This window comes from Phascolarctos cinereus, unplaced genomic scaffold (assembly GCF_003287225.1).
Source record: "Phascolarctos cinereus isolate Bilbo 61053 unplaced genomic scaffold, phaCin_HiC Scaffold_4;HRSCAF=312, whole genome shotgun sequence".
NCBI classification, from domain to species: Eukaryota; Metazoa; Chordata; class Mammalia; order Diprotodontia; family Phascolarctidae; genus Phascolarctos; species Phascolarctos cinereus.
The window spans coordinates 106674636-106702333 of NW_027555847.1; the positions used below are offsets into that span (position 1 = coordinate 106674636).

Here is a 27698-nt window from a genome sequence, read left to right on the forward strand (position 1 = left end):
ATGGCAGAAACTAGGCAGAGACTCAAATCTCACACCCTATACCAAAATAAAGTCAAAATGGGTTCATGACTTAGATACAAAGGCTGATACCATAAGTAAACTGGGGACAACAAGGAATAGTTTACCTATCAGATCTATAGAAAACAGAAGAATTCATGACCAAGCAGGAGATAGACAACATTATGTAAAGCAAAATGGATAATTTTGATTACATTAAATTGAAAAGTTTTTGCACAAACAAAGCCAATGCAACTAAGATTAGAAGGAAGGTAGAAAATTGGGAAAGAATTTTTACAACCAGTCTCTCTGATAAAGGCCTCATTTCTAAAATATATAGAGAATTAAGACAAATTTTAAGAACACAAGCCATTCCCCAATTGATAAATGGTCAAAGGATATGAACAGACAGTTCTCACATGAAGAAATTAAAGCCATCTATAGTCATATGAAAAAATGCTCTATATCACTATTGATTAGAGAAATGCAAATCAAAACAATGCTGAGGTAGCACATCATACCTATCAGATTGGCCAACTTGACAAAACAGGAAAATGATAAATGTGGAGAAGATGTGGGAAAATTGGAACACTAATACATTGTTGGTGGAGTTGTGAAATGATCCAACCATTTTGGAGAACAATCTGGAACTATGCCCAAAATGATACAAAAATGTGCATACCCTTTGATCCAGCAATAGCACTTCTAGGGCTATATCCCAAAGAGATCAAACAACTCAGAAAAGGACCCACATGTACAAAAATATTCATAGCAGCTCTTTTTGTGGTGGCAAAGAATTGGAAATTGAGAGGATGCCCATCAATTGGGGAATGGCTGAGCAAGTTGTGGTATATGAATGTAATGGAATACTACTGTGCTATAAGAAATGATGAACAGGCTGACTTCAGAAAAACATGGAAAGACTTCTATGGTCTGATGCTGAGTGAAGTGAGCAGAACCAAGAGGACTTTGTACACAATAATAGCCACGTTATGCGATGACTAATAGTGTTAAAATGAACCCTTCTCAGCATTACAAGGATCTAAGACATCTCCAGAGGCCTCAGGATGGAAAATGCTGTCTACATCCAAATAAAGAACTATGGAAGTCGAATCGCTATCACTTATTTTTACCTTCTGTTGAGTTTTGTTTCATCTTTCTGATGGTTCCTCCTATTGGTTTCAATTTTTCCTTACAACTTTACTAAGTGAAAATATATGTTTAATAGCAATGTAAATGTAAAGCCTATATCAGACTGTGCGCCATCTTGGGGAGAAAAATTTTCAACTGAACAGCATATGGAAGTGATTGTTGATAAATCAAAATAAATTAATAAAATAAAAAAAAATTTAAATAAAAAAAGGAATTTTAGAAAAGCTACATGTGGTAGCATCTTGAGAAAACTGAATAGGGATACAAAGGAATATACCTTTTTTGAATACATAAATTAATTTATTTTTAGTTTTAAACATTTACTTCCACAAGATTTTGAATTCCATATTTTCACCCCATCTTGCCCCTCCCCCCCCAAGATGGCATGCATTCTGAATACCCCTTCCCCTAGTCTGCCCTCCCTTCTATCTCTCCCCCCCTACCTTATCCCCTTTCCCTTCTATTTTCCTATAGGGCAGGATAGATTTCTGTACCTCATTTCCTGTATTTCTTATTTCCCAGTTGTATGTGGAAACTTTTTTTTTAAACATGTGTTTTTAAAACTTTGGGTTCCAAATTTTCTCCCTTCCTCCCACTCCACCCCCTCAGTGAAAAGGCAAGCAAGTCAATACGGGCCATACATGTGCACTTATGCAAGACACTTCCATAGTAGACATGTTGTGAAAAACTAACTCTATTTCTCTTAATCCTATCCTGCCCCTCCGCATTTATTCTATTCTTTCTGTTGACCCGGTCCCTCCTCAGAAGTACTTCCTTCTGATTACCCCTTTCCCAACGTGCCCTTCTCTCTATCATCCCCCTGCTCTCTTGTCCCCCTTCTTCCCCTATTTTCCTGTAGGGTAAGACAGATTTCCATACCCAATTGAGTGTGTATGTTATTCCCTCCTTAAGCCAAATCTTAAGACAATAGTATTCCCTCATTTCCTCTCATCTTCCCCTGTTTGCCCTCCACTGTAAGAACCTTTTCTTTTCTGTTTTGTGTGAGATAATGTACCCCATTCTACCTCTCCCCTTCTCCTTCTCCTAGTATAATCCTCTCTCATCACTTAATTTTATTCTCCAGATATCACCCTTCATCTTCAACTCATCCTGTGCCCTCTATCTATCTATCTGTCTATCTATCTATCTATCTATCTATCTATCTGTCTGTCTGTCTGTCTGTCTGTCTGTCTATCTATCTATCTATCTATCTATCTATCTATCCATACCATACATACATACATACATATAATTTTTCCCCTCCCACTACCCTAATACTGACAAAGGTCTCATGAGTTATAAATATCTTTCCATGCAGGAATGTAAACAGTTCAGCCTTAATAAGTCTCTTATGCTTTCTCTTTGCTGTTTACCTCTTCATGTTCCACTTGAGTCTTGTATTTGAAAGTCCAATTTTCTATTCAGCTCTGGTCTTTTCATCAAGAATGCTTGAAAGTCCTCTATTTCACTGAATGACCATTTTTTCCCCTGAAGGATTATACTCAGTTTTGCTGGATAGGTGATTCTTGGTTGTAATCCTATCTCCTTTGCCCTCCAGAATATTATATTCCATGCCCTTCGGTCCCTTAATGTAGAAGCTGCTAAATCTTGTGTTATCCTGATTGTGTTTCCACCATACTTGAATCTTTTCTTTCTGGCTGCTTGCAATTTTTTCTCCTTGACCTGGGAACTCTGGAATTTGGCTACAATATTCCTAGGAGTTTTCCTTTGGGGATTTCTTTCAGGGGGAGATCGGTGGGTTCTTTCAATTTCTATTTTGCCTTCTGGTTCTAAAATATCAGGGCAGTTTTCCTTGATAATTTCTCGAAAGCTGATGTCTAGGCTCTTTTTTTGATCATGGCTTTCAGACACTCTAATAATTTTTAAATTCTCTCTCCTGGATCTATGTTCCAGGGTCAGTTGTTTTTCCAATAAGATATTTCACATTGTTTTCTAATTTTTCATTCTTTTAGATTTGTTCTGCTGTGTCGTGATTTCTCATAAAGTCACTATCCTCCAATTGCTCTATTCTTATTTTTAAGGAAGTTTTCTTCAGTAAGCTTTTGGACTTCCTTTTCCATTTGGCCAATTTTGTTTTTTAGGGCATTCTTCTCCTCATTGGCTTTTTGGACCTCTTTTGCCATTTGGGTTAGGCTATTTTTTAAGGTGTTATTTTATTCAGTATTTTTTGGGGTCTCCTTTAGCAAGCTGTTGACTTGTTTTTCATGATTTTCTTGCATCACTTTCATTTTTCTTCCCAGTTTTTCCTCTACTTCCCTTACTTGCTTCTCAAAATCCCTTTTGAGCTCTTCCAAGGCCTGGGACGGATTCATATTTTTCTTGGAGGCTTTGGATGCGGGAGCTCTGACTTTGTTGTCTTCTTCTGGTTGTATGTTTTGATCTTCTTTGTCACCGAAGTAGGAAAATCTTTTTGCGAGGTTTGCTCATGATCCCAGCCAACTTGAGTTTTAAACTCTTTGTTAAGATAAAAGTCTGCTTCCAATATGGAGAATGTACTGTCCCCAGCTTCAGGGGTTTGTGTAACTGTTTTCAGAGATACCTCTAACGACCTGTAAATTTTCAGTTCTTGTAATGTGGATTGATAACGGCCAAGGTGTTTACTCTTTTCCTGGCCTGAGCTCTGGTCTTTGAGCAACTGTCCACAAGCAGTCTTTCCTCTCCTGGAACTGTGAGGAGGGTTTCCTCTTCATATCTACTACAAGCTCCACCATGCCAGCGCTCCTCCTCACCCCAGGACCACCACCCAGAACTGTGACCCAGATCCAAGCGCGGGCAAAGCAAGAGATTCCAGCCTCAGCACCAGCAAAAAGATCCCTGCAGTCCCCCCTCTAATCAGCCACTTGATTCCCCCTTAGTCTGTGGGCCAGAAGCTCAGGCCACACCCCTGCACCCATGCTCTGTGCTTTGGAACTGGCCCTGACCTAGCTCTTCTCTCACCGCAAAAACAGACTTTTCCTACTGACCTTCTAAGTTGTCTTTGGCATTCATGAATTGGAAGTCTGGAAGCCAGCAGAGCTCCCCATGATTCAGTCCTCTGAGGCCTGCTCTAGATTCCCTGCAACCTGTGCACTCATGCGGAACTGCGCTCCTCTCCCCGCCTAATTAGATATGCCTTTACAATCAACCATCCAGGCTGTCTTGGGCTGGAAATTTGTTTTACTCTATCTTTTTGTGGGTTCTGCTGCTTTAGAATTTGTTTAGAGCCATTTTTATGGGTATTTGGAGGGGTTTGGGGGAGAACTCAAGCAAGTCACTGCTTTCATTCAGCCATCTTGGCTCATCCCCCCCCCCCGAATATACTTTTATCTCAGTTTGCATGGCACTTACACAAAAACTGACCATGTACTATGACATAAAAACCTCACAATCTAATGCAGAAAGGCAGAAATATTAAATGAATCTTTTTCAGATCATGATACAGTAAAAATTATATGTAATAAAGGGCCATGGAAAGATAGACTAAAAAATAATTGGAAACTAAATAATCTAATCCTAAAGAATGAGTGGGTCAAACAACAAATCATAAAATCAATCAATAACTTCATCCAAGAGACTGACAATAATGAAAAAACATACCAAAACTTATGGGATGTAGCGAAAGCAGTTCTTAGGGGAAGTTTTATATTTCTAGTTGCTTACATGAATAAAATAGAAAAAGAGGAGATGAATGAATTGGGCATGCAACTAATGAAACTATGGAAAGAACATATTAAAAATCCCCAATTAAATACCAAATTAGAAATACTCAAAACCAAAAGAGAGATTAATAAAATTGAAATTAAGAAAACTACTGAATTAATAAATAAAACTAAGAGCTGGTTTTATGAAAAAACAATAAAATAGATAAACCTTTGGTTAATTCAATTAAAAAAAGAAAGAAAACCAAATTACCAGTATCAAAAATGAAAAGGTTCAATCCAAGACCAAGGAAGAGGAAATCAAAACAATAATTAGGGACTATTTTGCCCAACTGCATGCCAATAAATTTGACAGCCTTAGTGGAATGGACAAATATTTACAAAAATATAAATTGCCCAGATTAACAGAAGAAGAAGTAAAATACTTAAATAACCCCATCTTACAAAAAGAAATTAAACAAGCCATCAATGAACTGCCTAGGAAAAAATCTCCACAGCCAGACAGATTTACAAGTGAATTTTATCAAACAAACAAGAAAACTTTAAAGAACACTTAATTCCAATACTATACAGACTATTTGGGAAAACAGGTGAAGAAGGGGTCTTACCACATTCTTTTTATTATACAAATACAGTGCTGATACCTAACCTGAGAAGAGTCAAAACAGAGAAAGGAAATTATAAACCAATTTCCATAGTAAATATAGATGCAAAAATTTAAATACAATATTAGCAAAAAGATTACAGCAACTTATGATGAGAGTAATACACTATGACCAGGTAGGATTTATACCAGGAATGCAGGGCTGGTTCAATATTAGGAAAACTATCAGCATAATCGATCATATCAACAACAAAACTAATAGAAACCACATCATCATCTCAATAGATGCAGAAAAAGCTTCTGACAAAATACAACACCTATTTCTATTAAAAACACTTGGGAGCACAGGAATAAATGGAGTCTTCTTTAAAATAATAAGTAGCATCTACTTAAAACCTTCAGCAAGCATCATATGTAATGGGGACAAGCTAGAAGCATTTCCAACAAGATTGGGAGTGAAACAAAGATGTACATTATCAACACTGTTGTTCGATATCATACTGGAAACCTTAGCTTTAGCAATAAGAGAAGAAAAAGAAATTGAAGGTATTAGAATAGGCAAAGAAGAAACAAAGCTATCACTCTTTGTAGATGATATGATGATATACTTAGAGAATCCTAGAGAATCAAGTAAAAAACTACTTGAAATAATAAACAATTTTAGCAAAGCTGCAGGCTATAAAATAAACCCACATAATTCACTGGCATTTCTATATATTACCAAAAAAGCCCAACAACAAGATAGAAAGAGAAATTCCACCTAAAGTTGCCGTAGACATTATAAAATATTTAGGAGTATATCTATCAAAACAAACCCAGGAACTATATAAACACAATTACAAAACACTTTTCACACAAATGAAGTCAGATCTAAATAACTGGAAAAACACCAGGTGCTCACAGGTAGACGGAGCTAATATGACAAAAATGACAATCCTACCTAAGCTAATTTATTTATTCAGTGCCATACCAATCATTACACCAAAAAAAATATTTTATAGAGCTAGAAAAAATAATAACAAGGTTCATCTGGAAGAACCTTGATCCAGAATATCAAGAGAACTAACGAAATGAAATGCTAGGTAAGGTGACCTAGCTATACCAGATTCAAATTGTATTATAAAGCAGCAATCATCAAAACTCCTTGGTACTGGCTAAGAAATAAAGTGGTAGATTAGTGAAATAGGTTCGTTACACAAGACACAGCAGTCAATGACTATAGTAATCTTCTGTTTGATAAACACAAAGACCTCAGTTTCTTGGATAAAACCTCACTATTTGACAAAAACTGCTGAGAAAACTGGAAAAGTACATAGTAAAATGTAGGCATGGACCAAAATCTTACACCATATACCAAAATAAAGTTAAAATGGGTGAACCATTAAGATATAAGGGCTGATACTATAAACAAACTGGGAGAGCAACGAATACTTCACTTGTCAGATTTATGGAGAACAGAAGAAGTTATGACCAAACAAGAGATAGAGAACATTATGAAATGCGACATGGATAATTTTGATCACATTAAATTGAAAAGTTTTTCCACAAACAAAGCCAATGCAACCAAGATTAGGAGAAAAGCAGACAACTGGGAAACAATTTTTACAACCAGTATCTCTGATAAGGGCCTCATTTCTAAGATGTATAGAGAACTAAGTCAAATTTATAAGAATACAAGTTATTCCCCAATTGATAAATGGTCAAAGGATATGAACACACAATTTTCAGATGAAGAAATTAAAACCATCTATAGTCATATGAAAAAATGCTCTAAATCACTGTTGATTAGAGAAATGCAAATCAAAACAACACTGAGGTATCACATCACACCTATCAGATTGGCTAACATGACAAAACAGGAAAATGATAAATGTTGGAGAAGATGTAGGAAAATTGGAACACTAGTGCATTGTTGGTGGACTTATGAACTGATCCAACCATTCTGGAGAGCAATTTGGAACTATACCCAAAATGCTATAAAAATGTGCATACCCTTTGACCCAGCAATACCACTTCTAGGTCTGTACACTAAAGAGATCATACAAATGGGAAAAGGACCCACATGTACAAAAATATTTATTGCAGCTCCTTTTGTAGTGGCAAAGAACTGGAAATTGAGGGGATGCCCATCAATTAAGGAATGGCTGAACAAGTTGTGGCATATGAATGTAATGGAATACTACTGTGCTATAAGAAATGATGAACAGGCTGACTTCAGAAAAACCTGGAAAGACTTGCATGCACTGATGCTGAATGAAGTGAGCATAAGCAGGGGAACATTGTAACAGTAACCACCACACTGTGCGATGACTAACTTTGATAGTTAACTCTTCTCAGAAATTCAAGGATCTAAGACATCTCCAAAAGTCTCATGATGGAAAATGCTATCTACATGCAGAGAAAGAACTATGGAGTTTGAATACAGAGTGAAGCATAAAGCATACTATTTGCTCTTTCTTTTCCTTCTGTTTTGCTTTGTTTCTTCTTTCTTGTGGATTTTCCTATTGGTTCTAGTTCTTCTGTACAACATGACTAATGTGAAAATATGTTTAATAGGAACGTATAAGCAGAGCCTACATCAGAATGCACACTGTCTTGGAGAGTGAAGCCGGGAGGGAAGGGAAGAAAATTTAAAATTCAAAAGCTTATGGAAATGAATGTTGAAAACTAAAAATAAATTAATTAAAAAGAAGAAAAAGCATGTCTCTAAAAACAAATTTTAAAATAATAAAAAATATTAATTCCCTGGGAATGCAATTAAAACTAATAAATCATTTAAAAATAAATTAAAAAGCACAAAAGAAGAAAACTTGAAAATTAGAAGATAAGTCGATAAAGTGGAAAACAAAAAGGGTAGAAAAATGATAAACCAAACTTCATGTTGGTTCCTCGAAAAGACTAACAAAATTCATAAACCTTAGTTAACTGCTTTAAAAAAAAAGAGGGAGCAAAATCAAGCTAAATAAATAAAAAATGAACCAGGTTAATAGGATAAATCTGTTTTTAAAAGAGTTCCCTACTCACCAACACATGTTCTGTAGAAAATTGACTATGGCCAGTTCTATTATATTTGTATGGAGCTATTTGCACTAGGACTGGATAAAAATACTGCACAGTGTCTTTCCTATGAGTCTCTCCAAAAGGGTATTTTATATGACAAATTATTGGCTCCATTGGATTTAAGAAACTCTCTAACTCATATAAAATGAGCAGGAAATTAATATCTCTATAAGACTTCTGCAGTTATCATTCTTTTTTTTTAAATCAATATACTGATATTTTTATTAATGAGAATTTAGTTATCTATTAGTGTAATAGATGTAATTACCATTATGATTATGAAATAAAGTAAACATTTTAAGGCTAAGAAAATTTGTATCCTCATGCATAATTTTAGTTCGTTAGTCTGGCTTTCAGCATTGTTGGCATAATCACAAAGCAATGGTATCCTCCAGCTACATGAACATCACACCTGCTCCACTATTACAGTCTTCTAAACTGGAAAGCATATTGTAATGGAATTTTAACATCAATTAATGAAGACAAAATTCTTGGAGATATAAACCTTATCATCTTAATGCATTTTATGTATGGTATTAAAATAAGTCAAATTTCCCAAGTGGCATTTAATTTCTCCTTCTTAATAGGAAGAAAGGCTCAAGAGTAACATGTCAAGATTAATTCATAGTTTAAGATACGAACTTACGTGATAGTCTGGAAATGGACATATAAACTCCTCCTTATAAAATGGAATATAATGTATGTTAAATTACAGCAGTCAGGATTGACATAATATATTCTCAAACTATTAAATACCACACTATTCAAAGAACCAAAAATAAATTCAGCGGAGGCACTGTGTTGAAATAAAAATGTAACAACAGTAATAAAAGCTACAGCAAAACAAACCAAACATCTTAAAACTATTTTTCCATTTTATTCTCAAAAGAGATATGAATTAAGTGACCTGCCCAGAGTCACAAACGTAATAAATGACTCAGGCCTTAACAGAAGTTAGGTCTTCTAGATATCAAGTCCAGAATTCTATGCACTATGCCACCTAACTGAAAAGAGAGCTATATTTGGACTCAGAGAACCTGAGTTCAAAGCCAAGCTTTGTCAATCATAATCTGCATGACACTGGCCAAATTATTTAATCTCCTTGGTCCTCAATTTAACCACTTGTAAAATGAGAAGTTTGGACTAACATTTGTAACATTCTTTCCAACTATGAAACAGAAACGGATGCACATGTCTGACATAAAATGGAGCAATGGACCTATTCTATCAATTAATCTTGAAGTAAAATACATTTAGGGATGTAAAATCCCCTCTCTTCATTGTGTAAATAGTAAAGGAATTGTGAAATTATTCAATTCACTCTGTTGGAAGGAGAAGGAATGATACTTCTTACTGTACTTGTTCATCTTTATGATCCCTGTAACACCTGGGTATAAAATGAGCCTTCGAATAATAAAAGAAATAGTTCTAGATAGAATTACTTAACTCTTGAATTTTGAGTTGGGTTGTATCATATTTGAAGATATTTTTTCTTATCTGAATCAGGGATTTATTTTTAATCTTAACAGACCTGACTCTTATCTAATGATATTTAACATTGAAACAGCAGATCTTTGACATTTTAATAAGTTATACCTATAATTTACTGTGCTCATTATCTCAGTTGACTAGAGCATGGCATTAACTAACAAGGCTAAAGTTGTGGCTTTAATTCCTTTTCAGTTCAGTTAGCTTCACTCCCTTGCACAGTCATAGAATATACCCCTACTACCCTAGCTAATTGTCTTGAAAATGAATGCCAAGGTCAAAAGAGGAAGAGAAAATCCCACTACCAGCAAATATACAAGTATATGTATAATGACTATGAATATTCACCTAAGCTTCACATATAAAGGAAAGCAAATTTAAAACAGTATCAAGTCTTTGCTTTGAATTCTAAAATTTCATGGTGATAATCTTGGGGGGATACTATTGGTAGTAACAATACAAAACACTTTTTAATTTTTTTTATAAATTTCAAAACTAAAATTATAAATATGAACTACATAAAAATAAGAATAAACAAATGAAACAAGAAACATTACAGTAGTACTAAAATATGGAACTTGCAGATGTATCACAGTAGAAATATGAAGAACAGGTGTGGAGATAGCTCTTATGATAGCTCTGAGTAAAGAAATAGGCATTTAAGTAGATCAGTAAGGTATATATATATACCCCTTGATGCATACAAAATGTATTTCTAACATATTTTTAATTCAATAATTTTATTACATAACCTTATAATCAAAGTATATTTTAAAAAACCAAGTCTGACTTTTAGTTTGAGACTTTTCACTACAGACTGTCACCAGATGTAATATGCCTCTGCAGAAGGCTGATTTAGAGAATTTAAAGTGTATTAAAAATTATCTCTCACATTAGAAATGACAACTTTAAAAAATCAACAAAACATTAATTCCTACCATGCAATATTGCCAAAATACATAAAAAATACTAGTATGTTGTCAATACTCAAAACAGTTTACTGATTTACATCTTTCCTCCAACAAAACAGATCATAATCCATCCATGACATATGTAGGTTCCCCTAGGCAAGATTTCCTCATGTATAAAATGAAGGGGGGTTAGATTTAATGGACTCTAAAGTAACATCTAGGTCTAAAACTATGACCTTATCTATGATGAGTTACATAGTGCGGGCAGCCCATGTGTGGTCATACAATATTAGAAATTATTAAATCAAAAAGAAAAACCAAAAATGTCATCACAGTGTTTTAAATAATCTTATTTTTCATTCTAGCAAAAAGGCTAGGTTTCATTAGTTTCTAATCAGAACACCAGTATACAAAATGCACATGGCAGATGTTAAAAACAACTTCAGTACTTGCAAGTAAGAGCTAGGGTGGCAAAGAAGGCAGATGGTCACAGCACTTCAGGACTTAAAGGAGCTGAGTTCAGGTTTTACCTCTCCCATATACTGACTGTTCAACCCTTACCAAGTCATTTAACCTTTTAATGCCCTTAACAACTCTCTAAGACTATAAAATATATAGAGATAGACACACATATAAATGTACATATATAGATACATATGTGTATATGTATATATACATATACATACATACATTTACAGGTACGTATGTATGTATGTGCATGTATATAGGGCAGCAAAGTGGCACAGTGGATAGAGTACCAGGCCTGGAGTCAGGAATTCATCTTTCTGAGTTCAAATCTAGCCTCAGAGACTTACGAGCTATGTGACCGTGGGCAAGTCACTTGACCCTGTTTACCTCAGTTCCTCATCCATAAAATGAGCTAGAGAAGGGAATAGCCAACTTCTCCAATATCCTTGCCAAGAAAACCCCAAATGGGATAACAGTGTTGGACATGACTGAAATGACTGAACAACTATCTATCTATAGATGTGTATATAGATCTATATATGTAGATATGCAGTTATAATCAGTGACTCATCTTCTGTGGTAGAGATAACTTCATTACCAAGAGTTCCCCATAGCAGTGAAATCATGTCTAACTAATACAACACTAATCTGCTTTGCTCGACTATACTTTTTGGGGGCCATTGGTGAGTGATGAGAAAAAGCAGTTACAGAATAGCGACAGTGGCACAAAAAGAAGACAAACAAGACAATGCTGTATAAGAGGGGTTCCCCAGTGAGATGCCTCAATGAGATTTAACAAAAGCTGAAAGCATGAAGAGGCTAAAAACACAAAAATAGTAAAAGGATAAGGGGAAAAGCATCAAATGTAAAATAATTATTCCCTACCCTAGAAACGGGGGGAAACATGAATATCTAATTAAAGGGGTCAGAAAGACAGGAAGGTGCCTCCAGGGTATAATACTCCATTCACATTTTTTTACTCCTAGTCACTCATCTGTACGTAAGATTCTCTAAGGAGTATGGAGGTAACTATAACTAATCACCCTAAAGCTATGAAGCGGCTTATGAAAGGAAGAGATTTTTTGAGAGAAGAAAAATTTGTCAAAAAAGTTAAAGGCTGTTGCCTTAGCTAAATGAGCTCACTGGTAATCCAGCTAAAGAGAGTCCAATATCTCTCAGCCCAGTGGCTGAGAGTAGAAGAGGTAGTGACTAAGAGTAGGTCCCTTCTTTTTCAAGAAGTATAAAGATTTTGGCTCAGTTTCCTGGTAGTTCAATTTTGGATTTGGCTATGGCTCTTTCTCCATTTCCTTTTTCTCCAACGGCTCCAAACACAGATCTGGCTCTCTCTTATTGTGAGCCTGACAGGTCCCACCCAGACATTGTTAATGGCCCTCGCCTCTTTGGTTCCTTGGTACTATCAGAGGCAGGATTTTTCCTGATATGGCTTGGGCACTTGTTTTACTGGGTGCTGTACTGCGCTAGCCTACCCACTGATCTGCTTGGGTGCTATTCTGACCCCAGCCACTTCATAACTCTAGCAGAGCCTCCTCAGTTTGGAGCTTCCTTGGTGTTAATCTGTCTATGTCTCCCACTATACCACTGGGGAGTTAGCAAGAGCTTAGACGCGTAGGTGCTAAGTGAGCCCTGCATGATGTTCTCCTGCTGGATTCTGGCTTCAACTCTTCATCTGTCTTTGCTTTGGCTTCTGCCTTCCCAGGCTTGTCCATATTCCCAGATCATGCAAGATTTTGGCAGTTTATATGTAGTTCCGGCCTAGATGTTAAAAGCAATAGTTATCTCTCTCTCTTTTGGCTTTTATCATTGTTTCTTTTTTTTTTTTTTAAAGCTTATCTGGGGGGGGTGCTTGCAAGGACCAGCACTGTCTAGGTACTAACACTGTCATCATCCCATAATCTGATGATTTCTGGTTTGAACTCAGGCATCATTAGATACAATGTGCCACACAGATGTATCGGTCAATGCTTGAGCTATGGTTTTGGATAGCGCAGAAGACAGAATCCAGAATGTGAACAGACATTTTTTAAAGGTAAGTTTAACTTTGATATGAGGAAAAATCTCCTACAATTAGAGCTGTCCATAAGTAAAATGAGTGATCTGCTTCAGAGGGTGATGGGTTCTTCCTTATCAAAGGCTTTCAGTCTGGATAACCACCTATCAGTGAGCTGGAATGAACATTCCATTAAAACAGAGGTTAGAACTACATGGCTGTGGAGGTCCTTGTTGACTCTAAAATTTGGTGCTGCTGTGATCCCATTACCCAAATAATATTCTGCACCAAGGCAAAGATCAGACTAGCTCTATAGCTAGTTCAGGTGTCTTTAGATGCACCAAAGATGTATATAGGCAAATTTCTGGTTTGAACTGATATTTCTGCAAGTTATATATAAACAACTATATGTTCTCTCTAAATATTTTCTTTAACTACTAGAGGTTCTTCCATTTCTTTTAACTGATGGCATCATAATCATCTCAATTCAATACCTATGCTATAAAATACATTTTGGACAAAGTGCAAAGACAAAAACAAAACAGTCCCTGCAGCTCTCAAAAAGCTTGAAGATCCAACATGTACACAAATTGGTAACCTCAAAATTAGAGTGGTGAAAGAACACTAACAATTAGCAGGTATTGGGAAAGAGGTTTTACCGGGGGGCAGAAAAACAGACCTGAGTCTTGCAAGAGACCAAGAATTCTAATGATTCTAACAGGCAGATGTGAAATTAATAAATTATAAACATGGGGGGCCAGGTTTTCAGTGTTCCTATTTGTATTTTCCTAATTGGTTTATAACCATGACAAACTAGTAAATACTATGTGCCTTATACAACAGCATAAACGTGTTCAATGTCTTTCCATCTCTACCTCTAATATAAAGACCAGTATATGTTCTATGAATTCAGTGACTTTGTAGCACCCCAACTATTTAGCCACACTGGGTGGTTAAAGTTTATAATTAGGTAAATTGAGGCTTGCACAAATAGAATGGATTTTCCCTATCCTATTTATTAATATGAAAATAATCATATTTAGTGTTTTAGGGTTTGCAAAGCACTTTATACTTATCACATCATGTTATCTTCATAACAATTGTAGGAAGTTGGTACTATTTTTTTTTTTTTGAGGCAATCAGGGTTAAGTGACTTCCCCAGAGTTTACACAGCTAGTAAGTATCTTAGGCTGTATCTGAACTCAGGTCCTTCTGACTTCTGGGTCGGTGTTCTAGCCACTGTACCACCTAGCTGCCCCAAGTGGTGCTATTATTATCCCCATTTCACAGATAAGTTAACTGAAGGAAGACAGAGGTTAAGTGACTTGCCCGGAGTCAAAGCCTGGTGACTGTCTGACGCTGGATTTGAACTCAGATCTTTCTAACTCCAAGTCCAGTGATCTATCCCCTGTACTATCTAGCTGCCTGTTAGGACACGATCTTTTTGTATAGTTGTGTTTGTGTTTTTCTGGAGGCCTGGCTTCCCTGTCAGGGCAGTGCTCAAACAGAATATAAACAAATTTTATAATTTATATAAATAAAACATTTAGTTTAAAATAAATTCTTGATATTCTGCATAAAAATATACATGACTATTCTAACAAAATAGCATATTTATTTGGTATTTAGTTCTTTTAATTAGAAATCAATAAATCAGCAATCACAAAATACCCATTACCAGTGAAGCACTAGCAGAGGTACTAAGGACACAGAGAAAAATGAAATAATCCCTGCTTTCAAGGATCTTATGTTCTACTAGCAGAAACAAAATGTATACATGCAGTAAAAATGAAATATATACAAAATTAACATGAGGTAATTAGGTCACAGGAAAGAAGGAATACATAGAAGCAATCAGTCTGTATGAGGAACTGGAAATGTAAATTTCTTCAAAACCAATCCTGAATAGAAGAAACAAAGATCTATTATAATGGGGTAATCATCAAAGTCAGTATTAGTTAAAAAATGAAAAGTAGATCAATGGAACAGAGTAGACAAAGAAGAACAAGAAATCATAGAACTGAAAAAAATTCAGTGTCCAATAAATGCCAAAATTTAAATTACATAGGAAATACCTTCCTATTTGGTATTTCTCTGACTATAACTTCCTAATATTTCATCTCTCCCTATATGACATCTTTCTAAACTAATTTTTGTCCCTCAAGACCTCCAATCACTCCATCTCTCAGTACTTTCTCAGGCCATTACTTCTGCTCAGACTTTACCTCTCTCCTTCTCCAAAACTGACTTTATATTCAGTCAATTCAGTACTCAACTCTGAAATTCTTATCACCATTCATCCTTTATTAAACCTCAGCCCTAGAGTACTCCCACCACTTATGTGGCAAAGAAGTCATTTTATTCTTTACTGATTACCTAAATCACTCTCTTCAAAGCTTTTCTAATTCCAAGCTTTTCTGTTCTCATCTCTTCTCAAGTCTCCCACATACCTCACTATCTCTTCTCTCTGAGCTAATAACACTACCTCTTATTTTATTGAGAATATTAGAGGTCACCAGACAGAGGCTCTCTCTTCATCCCTTCTCTTCATTTCAAAACCCCTCAACTCACCCTTTCTTCTCCTTTCCTCCTGTCTCTACCAATGAGGTGCCCCTTCTTCTTGCTAAGGTCAATCTTTCCACATACCCTTGATCCTATCTACTTCAATATTTTCCAGCAGACTTCGACCCCAATCATTTCTTCTCTCTCTCTAATCTTCAATCTCTTGACTTGTTCATTGTCCTTTCTCCCATCAAATATGCCTATCTCCGACCATCCTTTAAAAAACAACTTTGGCTCAGATTCTTAAAATCTGGCCTGCTTGCATTAGTGACACAAATGCTTAGATTCCTTAAGAGTCTGCCCAATAAGACGGATGTTCTAATAAACCTTGTCTTTGACTGAAAAAAAAAATTTTTAAATAAAAAACTTCACTAGACTCTACCATCCCCTGCTACCTAGCATCCTATACTTTCTTTCGCAGCAAAATGCTAAGAAAAAATATCTATACTTGCTTGCTCTACTTCCTTTCATTTTAATCACTCCTCAACCCTTTGCAATCTGGCTTCTGACTTCCTAATTCAACTCAAACTCCTTTCTCTAACATTATCAATGATCATATAATTGCCAAATCTGTCTTTTTCCAGTCCTCATCCTTCTCAATCTACTGCTTTTTGACACTGTTAACCAACGTTCTCCTGGATATTCCCTCCTCTCTGTCCTTCATGACACTAAACTCTCTTAGTTTCCCTCCTACATTTTAACTGCTCATTGCTCAGTCTCTTTTATTGGTTCACCATTCAGATCACATGACCTAACTGTGGGTGATCTGATCCCCGAAGCCCCACCCCCCATCTCATTCCCTTCCATGGATTTAACTGTCATCTTTATTCAGATGACATCCAAAGCTACATATGCAATCTCATTGTATCCCTTGACCTTCAGATCTACATCAACAATTGCTTTTTGGATATTTCAAGCTAGATATCTCAGAGACACATCAAACTCAACACATCGAAAGCAGAAATCATTATCTTTTAACCTAAACCTACGCTGTTTTCAAACTTCCCTAGTTATGTCAAAAGCAACACATTTTCAGGTCTCCCAGGTTTGTAAATTTGGCATTATCCTCAACAATTCCCTCTTCCTTAACCCACATAGCCAATTAGTTGCCATATCTAACTCATAACTTTCACTTCTAACTCCTCAACATCTCTCCCACCTGACTCCTCTCAATTCACACAACTACCACCTAAGTTCAAAAACCTTTATCATCTCCCTCCATGGTTATTACAACAGCCTTCTAATTGGTCTCTCTGTTCTAGTCCATCCTCTACTTTCTGGCCAAATTGATACAAAGGGGAGAATTAAAGGTACCATTGATGATTAAAGCATAGATGATGCCTGGAAAAAATGTTCATGTTTTTGACAGAAACCAAGAGGTCAAAAGGAATGTTGGAGGGATGGGGGTGGATGAGACATCAGGGCACACTGATCAGAAACTATGCACTGGAGAAGCTAAGTTTGAGGAAAACACTGAAACATCCTGGTAAAAATATACATAAAATGCAGGTACAGATCTTGAGGAAAAAGGGTTGTGGCTGAAGATATATATCTCTATAAACATGATCACTGAAGCCATGGATTAGAAAAAAATAGCCAAGTGACTGACCAGAGTAGGGGAAAAGGTCAAGAAGAAAAGGTTAAAGAACACCTGGTGCAGGAAGAGGAAAGGGTGAAGGAGCAGTTAAGAAGGAAAGATGAGAAACAGGAGTATGACATCACAAAAGCCAATGAAATAAAATCAAGGAAGAAAGGGTGGTAAAAGGTATCAAATACTTCAGAAAGTCACAAGGAATCAAACAAAGATATGAGGATGAAAATGTCATTGGTTAAAAATGAGAATAATTTCTGAAATTTTGTTTAGGATAAAACCCAAACTGCAAAGGCTGTAAGTGAAGGAATAGATGAATTTTTAAGTCTGAAAGAAATATAAAGAAGATAATAATCACAAGATGGTTTCCTTCTTTAATTCTGGGAAGAACAGAACATGTTGGCAAGCAGATACGGAAGAAAGTATCAAGGAAAGCATCTGGAAACAAAAGACACGGGATAAGATTTCAGCCTACCAATTACTATTGTGTAACCTTTGTACAAATGATTGAACCTCTCTGCCCAATTTTTCTCATATGCACGATAAAGGTCTAGAATAAGCTCCAAACTCTATGATTTATAATGAGACTGAAGATAAAGTCAAGAAAGGGGTCTGACTGATAAGAGTAAGGTTCAAGGGAAGGAAGAAGGGAGTAGAATCGTAGACATGCAGGTAGAGTGACTAGTTTTAGAAAGAATCACTCTACCTCTTTCTTTAAGATAAAGGAACTTAAGGAGAAAATAATAAATTTATATGTACTGATGCAACTTCTAAAATATCCATATTTATTAGTGACTGAATATACTTGCTTCACTAGAGTGATATCCAGATCCTTCTGCATTATTTCAGCCTGCTTTTGATCCAACTGTGATGCCAATTCATTGCAGTTAAGCCGTGATTCCTCAATTTGTCTCTTTGCCTCAGTTAAATCAGATGCAAAAGTCTAAAATTAAAACACACATTTAAGAAAATATTAAGCATAATAAAGTACATTAAAAGTAACAAAATGATAAAATGAGCATGAAATAATTTGTCTATTAAATCGAATGATATAATTAACATATACAAAAGGGAAATAAGTGTAAAATTTTCTATTTGTTTACATTTCAATCCAAAAATTGTTACTTTAAATGATATAGAATCTTGTGTGAAAGTAATATACTGTCCTAGCACTTAACTCAAAGTTTCGAAATGTAAACACAATTGTGAAATGCAAACAGTTATCTTCTATAATGAAGTTATGTGATCAGCAGAGTTTTGCAATCCCTAAGCACTGTATAAATATGAGCTATTATTATTATAACTTATTAAGCACACATAATATGCAGATGTTTCCTAAAAAGTTTAAATGTCTTTATGTGAAGTGAAAACAAAGAGGAAGTAAACATAATTATGAACCATAGGACTTCGCTATTTTTCTTGTTTCAGAAAAATGTACAGATAATATTCTTAAGAGAATCATAAACATATGAAATATATTTTTAAAGGACTAGGACAGAAACAGGAAAGTCAGAAGAGGGAAGGTTTTGAGTAAAAGATGAGTTCAATATTAGCACGTTGAGTGTAAGACACAGGACCACAATTTTGAGGTAACCAAAATGCAGCTGATAATATGAGACTGAAAAGGACAGAGGTTTTAGAAATGGATATATATGGATCAGGAAATCATCAGCAAAGAGGTGATAATTAAAACCACTGTAGCTAATGAGATCACCAAGTGACAGTACTGAGGGAGGAGAAGATGGTCCAACACAGACTACTTTGGAGCGACCACTGTGGTTGCTGTTTGTTTGTTCTTCGTTCTTGAACAGGACCATGGAAAATGATGCCATGATTTGCAAGTGAATTAGATTTAAGTGAGGGATGGCTGTGCAAAGTCACCAGCCTCACTTTCTCCTCTGCAGTCATCTGGGTCCAGTGGCAAGATACAAATCAGAATAATTAGAGATGGCTCCGGACTGCAGTGGGAGACCTTGGCCATTTTAAACTAAGATCTTTCCCAGTTCTCAGTCTGACTGAGGCAAAGACCATTCAGTGATTAAAGCTAAGTAAGAAATGAGCAAAAGAATGATCTCTTTTACCTAATCAAATTAAAAGTATAAATCTGAGAGTTTCCTGGTGAAACACAAAAAATGCTATTTTCATTCCCTCTGAGCCATCAGGACCCAAAATACTACCACTAAGTCCGGCTTCAGCTGGGACCTATTCTTGGCCAATCAATGAAATGCCAGGGTGAACTGAGTTTAAGGTATGGGGAGTGACCATAGTAAGCATGACAAGGATGAAAACCCAACTAAGGAGAGGAGGGAGCAGGAAAGAACAATGTGTAGTTGGGAATGGGTAGAAAGGGAACCAAGACAGCAATTTCAGTAAAACTTGAAGAGAAGAAGATAGTCAAGTATCAAACAATGCAAAGGGATCCTAAAAGATGCAGGCTGATGAAAGCCCATTTGACTTTAAATTAAGAGATCACTGCAACATGGTCTCTTTTTTAAAAATACATTTTATTGTTATTTTGTTATTTTACATCACCAAAATTTCCTGCAGTGTCACTCCTTCCTAGAGAAATCTCCTATATCACATTTTAATTAATTTACTTATTTTTAGTTTTCAACATTCACTTCCATAAGCTTTTGAATTTTAAATTTTCTCCCCTTCCCTCCCGGCCTCCCTCTCCAAGATAGCATGCATTCTGATATAGGCTCTGCTTATACATTCCTGTTAAACATATTTTCACATTAGTCATGTTGTACAGAAGAATTAGAACCAATAGGAAAATCCACAAGAAAGAAGAAACAAAACAAAAGAGAGGAAAAAGAAAGAGCAAATAATGTGCTTCAATCAGCATTCAAACTCCATAGTTCTTTCTCTGCATGTGGATAGCATTTTCCATCATAAGACTTTTGGAGATGTCTTAGATCCTTGAATTTCTGAGAAGAGTTAACTATCAAAGTTAGTCATCGCACAATGTGGTGGTTACTATGTACAATGTTCCCCTGCTTATGCTCACTTCACTCAGCATCAGTGCATACGAGTCTTTTCAAGTTTTTCTGAAGTCTGCTTGCTTATCATTTCTTATAGCACAATAGTTCCATTACATTCATATTCCACAACCTGTTCAGCCATTCCCCAATTGATGGACACCCCATATTTTTGTACATGTGGGTCCTTTTCCTGTTTGTATGATCTCTTCAGGGTACAGACCTAGAAGTGGTATTGCTGGGTCAAAAGGTATGCACATTTTTATAGCCCTTTGGGCATAGTTCCAAATTGCTCTCCAAAATGGTTGGATCAGTTCACAAGTCCACCAACAATGCACTAGTGTTCCAATTTTCCCACATCTTCTCCAACATTTATCATTTTCCTGTTTTCTCATGTTAGCCAATCTGATAGGTGTGATGTGATACCTCAGTGTTGTTTTGATTTGCATTTCTCTAATCAACAGTGATTTAGAGCATTTTTTTATATGACTATAGATGGTTTTAATTTCTTCATCTGAAAATTGTGTGTTCATATCCTTTGACCATTTATCAATTGGGGAATAACTTGTATTCTTATACATTTGATTTAGTTCTCCATATATCATAGAAATAAGGCCTTTATCAGAGATACTGGTTGTAAAAATTGCTTCCCAGTTGTCTGCTTTTCTCCTAAACTTGGTTGCATTGGCTTTGTTTGTGGAAAAACTAATATAATCAAAATTATCCATTTTGCATTTCATAATGTTCTCTATCTCTTGTTTGGTCATAAATTCTTCTGTTCTCTATAAATCTGATAAGTGAACTATTCATTGCTCTCCCAGTCTGTTTATAATATCAGCCTTTACATCTAAATGATGTACCCATTTTGACCTTATTTTGGTATATGATGTAAGATTTTGGTCTATGCCTAGTTCCTGCTATACTCTTTCACAGTTTTCCCAGCAGTTTTTGTCAAACAGTGAGTTTTTTCCAAGAAGCTGAGGTCTTTGGATTTATCAAACATAGATTACTATAGTCATTGACTACTAAATCACAACACTTTTAAAGAAAAGAGAAAAAATCAGAACTAATTAATACACTGAAGAAAACCTGAAAACTTATTTTACCTTAATTTACTCTAGGGTATTCCTATTCCCACCAGCTTACTTCCCTTCATCCTCAAGACCCACTCCAACCCCTTGTTTGTTTGTTGCTGTTTTTGCCACTTTCTCTAGTTTAGGGAAGTTTTATTATTTGTTCCAGTTCCTCTTTTTCTTTTATCAAGTTATCTAATCCTTGCAGTTTAATTTTCTCTCAATTAAAAAGTCATATGAACTCTATTTCCCTATTCCCTTTCAACTTGTTATATTAGGATTTTTTTCATGTTCAATGACTTTTTCTAGAAAGTATTTATTTCCCTTGTTCTTTTTGATATTTCTCTTCCCTTTCTGTCTATTCTAGGCTATTATTCTTTGATTAAAGGCTTTTAAACTTATTACTTCATTAGTGTATGTATTCCTAAACACATTAATTCTTCTGAAGTACCTATTTTCTAGTTTTCTCTTACAAATAGTTTATATTTTATTGCTTTTTTTATCTTGTCCCCTACCCCTCCCCCTTTCATGCAGTGCCTCACTTTTAGAAATAAGAAATACCAACTTATACAAGTGATAGAGGGATATTTCCACATGTTTGGAATTTTCCTACGTCCCTAATCATACAATTCAGTATTAAACCTCCTTGTGATCATTTTTTTTGCACATTTGCCATTAAATATCCTCTCTGCCTCCATGTCCCCCCACACTTCTGAGTGTCTGTTGCCCCTAGGAGGGCTGACTCCCCTTATCCTGGGCAGTATGTTGTTCATAGAGACACAACACTAAGAGGTGCTGTTGTCTCTAATCATCAAATCCCAGCAAAATATATCCATTCTAAGGTGGTCTCCTGTTAGAAAATATCTCTGTCCCTTCCAAGGGAATACTCTTCAGTGGGACACCTTTCACTCTTGTTTCCTGGCATACTTTTAGAAAGAAATCCTTAATGGTCTCTCCATTACTGTTGTTGTAAATCACATTGGTGTCCTCCTCCCATTTCCTCTCCCTTTCCTTTTTTTGGGGGGAGGAGGGGTAATTTACTTCATTACCTATCCCTTCTCTGTTTACTGTATTTTTTTACTTTTATTTCTGTTAGCTGGGATATTTACAAAGTAAATAATCTGTTCATAATGTACGCTTTTCTTCATAGGAATTCTCCAAATTGCAGGCCTTGTCAAGGTGGATTTTACCTCCTTTGCTCTTTGGAATGCATTATTCCATTTCCCCCTATGGTTTCTAGTGGCTATAGAATAGTCTTACATTATTTGAATTTTCTTTTCTCTTATATTTGAAGGTCTTTCTCCAGGTCACTTACAGAATTTGTTGTCTTTGGAGTTAGTACGTTTGACTACTGATTGTCCTGAAGACACCATTCATTTTTGTTTTGTTTTGTTTTTCCCTAAAAATGATCTGTGGATTCTTTTTTACTGGCATTTGTTTTCTATGTTCATAGGTTCTAGAGACTTCATTATATTTAGTATCTGATTAAAAACTGCTGAGATAACTAGAAAGCAGTCTAGCAATACACTTAATACTATATGCTAAGATAAGTTCAAAGCAAGATACATGACTTAGAAAGAATAACATCAGAAACAAAGTAAAGGAACAAAGAAGAAAATATCTTTAAAATATCTAACTGGGGGCAGCTAGGTGGCACAGAGGATAGAGCAATGGCCCTGGAGTCAAGAGGACTTGAGTTCAAATCCAGTCTCAGACCAGACACTTGACACTTACTACGTGTGTGACCCTGGGCAAGTCACTTAACCCCATTGCCTAGCAAAAACAAAACAAAAAAAGTCTAACTGGAGGAAGAGTTCAAGACCTAATGATAAGAGAGGATCACGGAAGATAAAACAGACAATTTTGATTATATAAAATTTACAGTGATTTGCACAAACAAAATCAATGCAACCAAAATTAGAAAAAACTAAACTACTGTCAAATCAACCTATGTGTCTAGTAAGGACGTAGCCTAGTCTTTATTTTCAATCTGGATCATCTTCAGATTGAAGCAAAACAAGAACATTTATTGGGGAAAAAATCACGGATCTGAGCTCACATTAGGTGACTGTGAAATGAACACAAAGAATTCCACAAATATTAAACGCATAGCTCCATTCTACAATGAACCAAAATCTCTGGTTTGGTCTTTTAATTACAACTTCCCAGATTTTAGATGAGTACCTAGGCGGCAAAATGGATAGAGCACCAGGCTTGGAGTTAGAAAGACCTGAGTTCAAATATAAATTCAGACTCTTACTAGCTGTGTGACTCTCGGCAAATCACTTAACCCTGTTTGTGCCTCAGGTTCCTCATCTGTAAAAGGAGCTGGAGAAGGAAATGGCAAATCACCCCAGTATCTTCACCAAGAAAACCCCAAATGAGATCATGAAGACAGAACTGGACCACAACAAAAAGATTTTAGACTTCCTAGCCAAATCTTAATGTAGACCCACATTTCATAACTAGATTATCCCCACTTTAGGGACACAATTCCTGTTATGGTAGGATTTGATACCTATTACTAAGAATATATCTAAATGGCTGCAACTTTCAACCTATACCTCTTAGCAAGACTATATAAGGTCTTTATATCCACAGTTCTATGTAGGTCCTGAAATATTTTTATACTTTCTATCAATTATTGTAGGAAAAAGTATTCATTCATGATGACTAAAGCCGATTATCACTTTGGCTGAGTTACTCTTTTTTAGTATAGTTGATTGATTAGCTAGATTTGTTTCATCAAACTAAAAACGAGCTTCTTAAAATTATTAAGTATGCATATCTCCTTTTCAAAATCATACAAGTCATCAACATCATTATTTCTATTTGTTTCATTACTATTCTGCAGTAAATGAACCTTGTCAATGACTATAGGATCTTCAGATATCCCTTCCCAGTTTTTATTAAGATTTCATCTAATCTCAGTTTACAAATAAAGGTTTTTCTTACAATTTTCCTGCACTGACCTGTTATAGATTATTGTGTAACTTGGAACTGCAGATATTGCTGACAAGAAGCATCAGGTAGATTTTGTCTCGCTAACTGGCAAGATATGTTTCCCATTTTCTTCTGGAAAGGACACTCATTTTGCTCCTCAGCTAATATATCATTTTCTTTTACACACTTTCAGTTATACAAGTTTTGAATAATTCATACTAAATACATAAACATATAATTGGCCTGTATTAAAAGAGGTCATGGATGTTTTCAACTTTTGATAATAAATATGTAATGTCTCTTGTTTGGAAAAAAAAATGGTTGTGTTAGGCTTGTATCTAGGAGGAAAGGCCTTACTAGTAATTAATTTATAACAGCAATAATAATTAATAATGGTGATTATAACCAATAATTGTGGAATTTATCCAGTCCTATCACTTTCCAGTTTTGCAGAAAAGCCAGTTTTAGTACCTCTCTAGGTAAAACTTCTGTCATTCATTATATTAATGATGCATAAATTTTTTTTTTCTCATTTGATCCAATTTGCAATTTCATTGTGCTAGACTTCTTGAGACTACGGAAATCCAGAAATTTTCCACATCTTCTATTTTTCTTCCTTTCTTCCTTTTTGTTTCTTTCTCTTTTCAAACGTCTGTAATAAAGTTTTTGATTAATGTTTAATTGTTTATTTTCTTCTTTGCTTTTGCTTTGTATAAACCTTAACCTAGGGCAGATAGGTAGCACAGTGAATAGAGCATAGGACTTAAAGTGTCAGGAAGACCTAAGTTCAAATGCTATAAATGCTAGCTATAATTAACTTTTATATTTTCTTTTCAATTGTTGATTAAACTAATCAAAATTATCGATATGCTTTTGTTTTTCTGATTTCTTTCCACATTTCATTTTGTTGCATTAAATAGGGCAATATGAAATTTAAATTTTCTATTGCATGTACCAAGCCAATGTTGATACAATCTTCAAACATCATTCTACAGAGGTTTAATAGCTCTGCTGTGGCCATATTTTACACCTGTACTTACGGATATTATTTTTTAGCTTCATCTTGCCTCCCATGGTTCCTAACAAGGCAATGGATAGTGAATAGTTGATTGTGTAGATCCTTTTTTTCATTTTCTGTCAAATATTACAGAAGAATGCATTTGTTTATGATAATTATAGCAGATGCTAGTTTTCATGAACTGATCTGCTAGATGGATTCATGTCATCAAATTGAAAAAAGATCTTTAGAGAATTCCAGTCTAAATATGCCTACCTAATTTTCAAAACCCCTTAAAATCTTAGTACTAATTTTGTCATCCATGTATTTATTTATAATTTCTAGAGTTAGCATTAAAAATGACCTTGATATCTCCAACTTTTCCCTCTTCAAATTTTAGTAGTTCTCTATCTTATCTCTTATTTCTTCTAATGTGGGCTTTAAGGTTACATGTTTTTAAAAAGAATTACCCCTTTGTGGCTAGAAATGTTGCTGTATGATTTAATGTTTAGTGTAGCATTGATAAAAAAGCAAAGCCACATGAAACCTTTGCCTATAACTGGTGGCACCTGTTTCCATTTTTATACTGTATAATATATTGTACTGTATATACTGTACAACTTTATACTGTATAAATGTTTTCAAGTATTCAGTCCTCTTCATGTATCCACTTTCGTGGTCATCATCATCTGCCTCGAAACGTTTACAGCATGCAAAGTATTAGAATTTGCTTTTTTCTGGTAGTTCTTGTCTTCTTGCGGCATTACTGCCTTCCACGTCAAGCAGTCTCATGCTGCACCATTTCTCAGATTCTAAGGAGTAATTTCATCATACTGGCTGAGTTGCTTAATCACTTGTGTCACAAGAGCTCAATTTCCCAATGATTAAGGATTTACTGCAAGGCTTCTACAGCTACTATAGTGGTATCAAAGTTCAGAGAATCTCCTTGTCTGGCATGCCTTTACTTTGTTGTTACCTAATCCTTTCCCTCCTCACAACCAAAACATGGAACAGACTTGGATGGGGCTATGATTATGATTATGATTATTACTATCAGCAGCAACAGTATCACCTTCCATATGCATCTCTTCTCTATTCCCATTGTTTCAACCCTAACATAGGTCCTCATTATTACCCACATAGAATATTGCAAGAACCTCCTTTAAGATTGCCTGTCTAAAACCTTTACTTCATAAAATTCTTCCTCCACACACCACCCAAAATAATATATTAGTATTCTGATAAAAAAAAAAAAGTTCAATAGCTCTCTAATGTCGACTAAGTAAAGCTGAAATTTGATTACCTGGTATTCAAGATTCTATATAATCAGACACCAACCTACTTTCCAGTCTTCTTTAATATTATTCCACTCTATGCTTCAGCCAAACTAAATTACTCTCTGCCCTCTAAACTCCACCCTTATTTCCATACCTTGGATAAAAACAAAAAAACTTACATTGTGATCAATGGCCTTCATACCTTTGTTCATCCTATTTCTTATGAATCAAAGGCCATCCTTCTCTTCAGTCACCTATTAAATTCCTATCCATTCTTTAAAACTTAAGTGCACTTCCTCTATGAAGCCTTCCCTCCTTTGTAACAACCATTTCACTCAGACCTCAAATGGCAGTTTCTGATGTATTAAGCATCATATAATGAGAAATAGCATGACATGTTGCATAGAGAGCTGGCCTTGGAGTCAAGAAATGGGTTCAAGTCCTTCCTCTAAAATATACTGGCTGAGTAAGTCATTTAACCTCACAATGCTCCAGGCAATTTAAAAAGGAGACAAATTGCAGAGAAGACGTAGATCTGCAACAATAAAAATACGTATTTGGTAGATTTCACGCCATTGAAAACACAGATTAAGTACAAAAGAATTATATTATAGTTTTTTTGACAGTACTCTGCTCAAACAAGGTAATTACTAAGTTTGTTCAACCAATGAATGGTATAAAGAAAAAAGTATAAGCATAAAAAATTGATAATTTTCCAACTTGTTATTTTCTCTCCATACGTTAGTCATGGTTTGATAATAAAGAGGGGGCACTGAGTAATTAAGCCTTCTTAAGTACTCAACTTGTTCTAAAAGAATGAGTCAGGTACTCTCAAGAACTTAGCCTTACTATAATATAAATATACCTACATGCTATGCATATTGTGTGTATGTGTCTGTATATATTTTGATATACATATAAATGTAC

At 35.4% G+C, this 27698-nt stretch overlaps 1 protein-coding gene across 1 annotated transcript in view; it reads right to left on the reverse strand.

Moving 5' to 3' along the window:
* The window catches only part of CNTLN (centlein), a 471389-nt gene that overhangs the window by 311123 nt on the left and 132568 nt on the right, over positions 1-27698 (reverse strand). The window contains 1 exon segment of the mRNA XM_078152483.1: positions 18310-18443. Within this exon segment, the coding sequence (XP_078008609.1) occupies positions 18310-18443 (134 nt within the window).